Consider the following 3118-nt stretch of genomic DNA (forward strand, 5'->3'; position numbering starts at 1 on the left):
GGAGGGGCAAAGAAGTACGTGCGAGCTTGGTGATTCCAAGAACGGAAAGAAATAGCAGCCGGACACACGTGACCAAGGCTGTGTGAAGAGAAAGAGTAGCAGAGGGAAAAGGAGGGGAGGAAGTAGAATAAAAGTGAGCAACGAGAGGTAGAGAGAGAGAGAGAGAGACAGTAGTAGTAATGGTCAGAGGCGAAGGACGAGTAACAAGAGATAGAGAGAGAGAGACAAGTAGTGACAGGTAGAGGGAAGAATGAGACGGGGAGATAGAAATAGAGAGAGTCGCGTTAGAAAAATAGTTAACTGTGGTGGTGGGGGGTGCAAATTTCAAGTTTGTTTCACTTGATATCTTTTGTTCTAAGGCAGCGAGCTGGTAGAAACGTTAGCATGCCGGGCAAAATGCTTGGCGGTATTTTGTCTGTCTTTATGTTCTGAGTTCAAATTCCACTGAGATTGACTTCGCCTTTCATCCTTTCGGGGTTGATAAATTAAGTACCAGTTGCATACTGGTGTTGATCTAATCAACTGGCCCCCCTCCCTAAAAATTCCAGGCCTTGTGGCTAGAGTAGAAAAGAAAAGAATATCTTTTGTTCTTAATTTGTCATTATCTTGTCGTTTTCAATCTCCTCCTAATATACATGCACTATTACTGTCAATTTCTTTTAACAGCTTCACCTACTGCAGAAGTTAACTGTGGACCTCCAAAAGACATTGATGATGCAACAAAGTCCTACAAAACCACCACCTACAAATCAGAGGTGACCTATACTTGTCCATTAGGAGAAAAGCTAGTATCAATATGTGAAAACAGCAGTAAATGGAGTTCAGTAGAGACTCCTTGTGAAGGTAACATATATAGGTTCTCTCTTATAATAATAATAATAATAATAATAATAATAATAATAATGAAATTATTGTATACAGTGCTCAGGTGCACTTCAACTTGTCAAAAGTGCGTATAAAGCATATGCAGTAATGTACAAATGTCTGGAAAGTGAACAGTGTATGAGTCAGATCCATGCTTGCATGTGTATGGAGGGGAGAAAATCAGGTGTAGTGTTGGCGAATCTCAGGAAGCATGGAAGTTTTGAAGGATGCAGTCCTCCGACAACTAACAACTGATGCTGGTAGTTTGTTCCATACTTCAGCAACTCTTAGCGTGAAAAAAATGTATCCGAAAGTCATGGGAGCTGTGCTGTTTTCTGACTTTGTAAAGATGTCCACAGATGTTAGACAGGTGGTGTTTGAAAAGGTGCTCAGAGTTAGAAACTATTATTATAAATATTGGTAAATTAGAAAATTACTATTTAAATCTCACAATGAGAGATATTCAGCAACAGTACTTTGGAGTAAAGATTTTTACTAACATAATATGGCAGTCCTGGTTTAGGATGAATGTTGCTGTAATTTAGCCCCAGGAGACAGTCTCCAGCTGGCTATATGACATGATCTGTGTTCTTATTTCCCTTGTTCGAAAATATAAGGACACAGATTGTGTCATATAGCTAGCTGGAGACAATGTCTCCTGGGGTAAATTACAGCAACATCCATCCTAAACCAGGACTGCCATGTTATGTTGGCAAAAATCTTTACTCCAAATATTATTAACATCAACAATAATAATTATTGTTGTTGTTATTAAGAGTGATGGATTCTCAGAATCATTGGAGTATCAGACAAAATGTCTCATAGTATCTGTTATGGCTCTTTACATCTGAGTTCAAATCCAGCTGAGATAAACTTTGATTCCATTTTTCCAGGACTAATAAAATGTAGCACCAGTTAAGTACAGGGGCCAACTTAATCAACCAATTCCAACTTCAAATTTCTGGCTTTCTGTCTATTTTATGAATTATCCTTGTTGTTGTTGTTGTTGTTACTTCTCATTGGTCTAAATTCTACTTTAACTCTAGATATTCAGAATCATTTTGCGACAGTAAAAGAGGCAATTCTGGATGTAAAAGGGAAAATATTGTGGAATAAGAAAAATGTAACAAAAGAAGCTTGCTTAGAAAAATGTTGGTCTGACAAAAATTGTTTATCATTTGAAATAAATAAAGAAAATGGGGATTGTTACTTATCAAAGAAAACTGCAGCTACCTCCATGAAATTAAAGGCAGCCGAAGACAGAGATTACTACCAACGAGTAAAATGTAATTATTTTTTGTATTTTGTGTGTGTCTGTGTGTGTGTGTGTGTGTGTGTGCACGCGTGCATACATGTATTTTCACAAAAATTATTCAATTAAGCAAAATTGAAATGACAGAAGTTGTGCATGATAAACATTTCCCAACTAAACACAGATACTACAGGTTATTCAACAGAGACGACACAACATCAGCTACAGTTGCACAAAAAACATAAAACTTACCATGTAATCATTAAACAATAACACACCTAGACACACACAACACTGAACAAAGATGCAACTGCACAAAAAGTAGGACATGCTCATTGCACAGAAATTGGTTACAAATTAACATAGTCTATGAAGCAAAAGTTTCATAGAAAGGACAAAGAAAAAGGAACTATATCAGCGCTCCTAGCAGAACCATTAAAGACAGATACATACAACATACACAGACAAATTGGACCACATACAAAAAGATTGAAACATCCCTGTCCAAACAGTTCTGGGAATTTAAAAGAAAACAACATCACCACAAACATAAAATGGGAAGTTATAGACCATGAACCATCATATCTAAATGGCTCTAGTATCTGCTCTTTCTTCGCTGTAGAAAAATACCACACAATCATGCAAGACATACACAATCCTAAAGAAGAAAAATTATATCATCTCACAATGCAGGCACCAAAGAAAATTCATTTTCAAAAAACTGTCCAAACACTAAATATCTATACATATGCCCACAGGCATAAACATTAAACAGATATGAATATGGACACACATCCGTACACATACAAAATAAGACCCACATGCACATGACATGCAAAAGAACACACCTACTACCATAAATTCAAAACTACACACTATGTAAAACATTTGTCTATAAGTGTGCATCTGTGTGTGTGCATATGTGTCTGTATATATTTATGTATACTTGTATATATATATATATATATATATATATATATATATATATATATATATATATAT

General features: G+C 36.0%; 1 protein-coding gene across 1 annotated transcript in view; it reads left to right on the plus strand.

Annotated features, from left to right (window-relative positions):
• Nucleotides 1-3118, plus strand: part of LOC106869402 (uncharacterized) — a 21604-nt gene that overhangs the window by 9968 nt on the left and 8518 nt on the right. The window contains exons 10-11 of the mRNA XM_014915125.2: nucleotides 667-843; nucleotides 1911-2150. Of these exons, the coding sequence (XP_014770611.2) occupies nucleotides 667-843; nucleotides 1911-2150 (417 nt within the window). The remainder of the gene's footprint in view (nucleotides 1-666; nucleotides 844-1910; nucleotides 2151-3118) is intronic.

The sequence above is a fragment of the Octopus bimaculoides genome, chromosome 10, assembly GCF_001194135.2.
Source record: "Octopus bimaculoides isolate UCB-OBI-ISO-001 chromosome 10, ASM119413v2, whole genome shotgun sequence".
NCBI classification, from domain to species: Eukaryota; Metazoa; Mollusca; class Cephalopoda; order Octopoda; family Octopodidae; genus Octopus; species Octopus bimaculoides.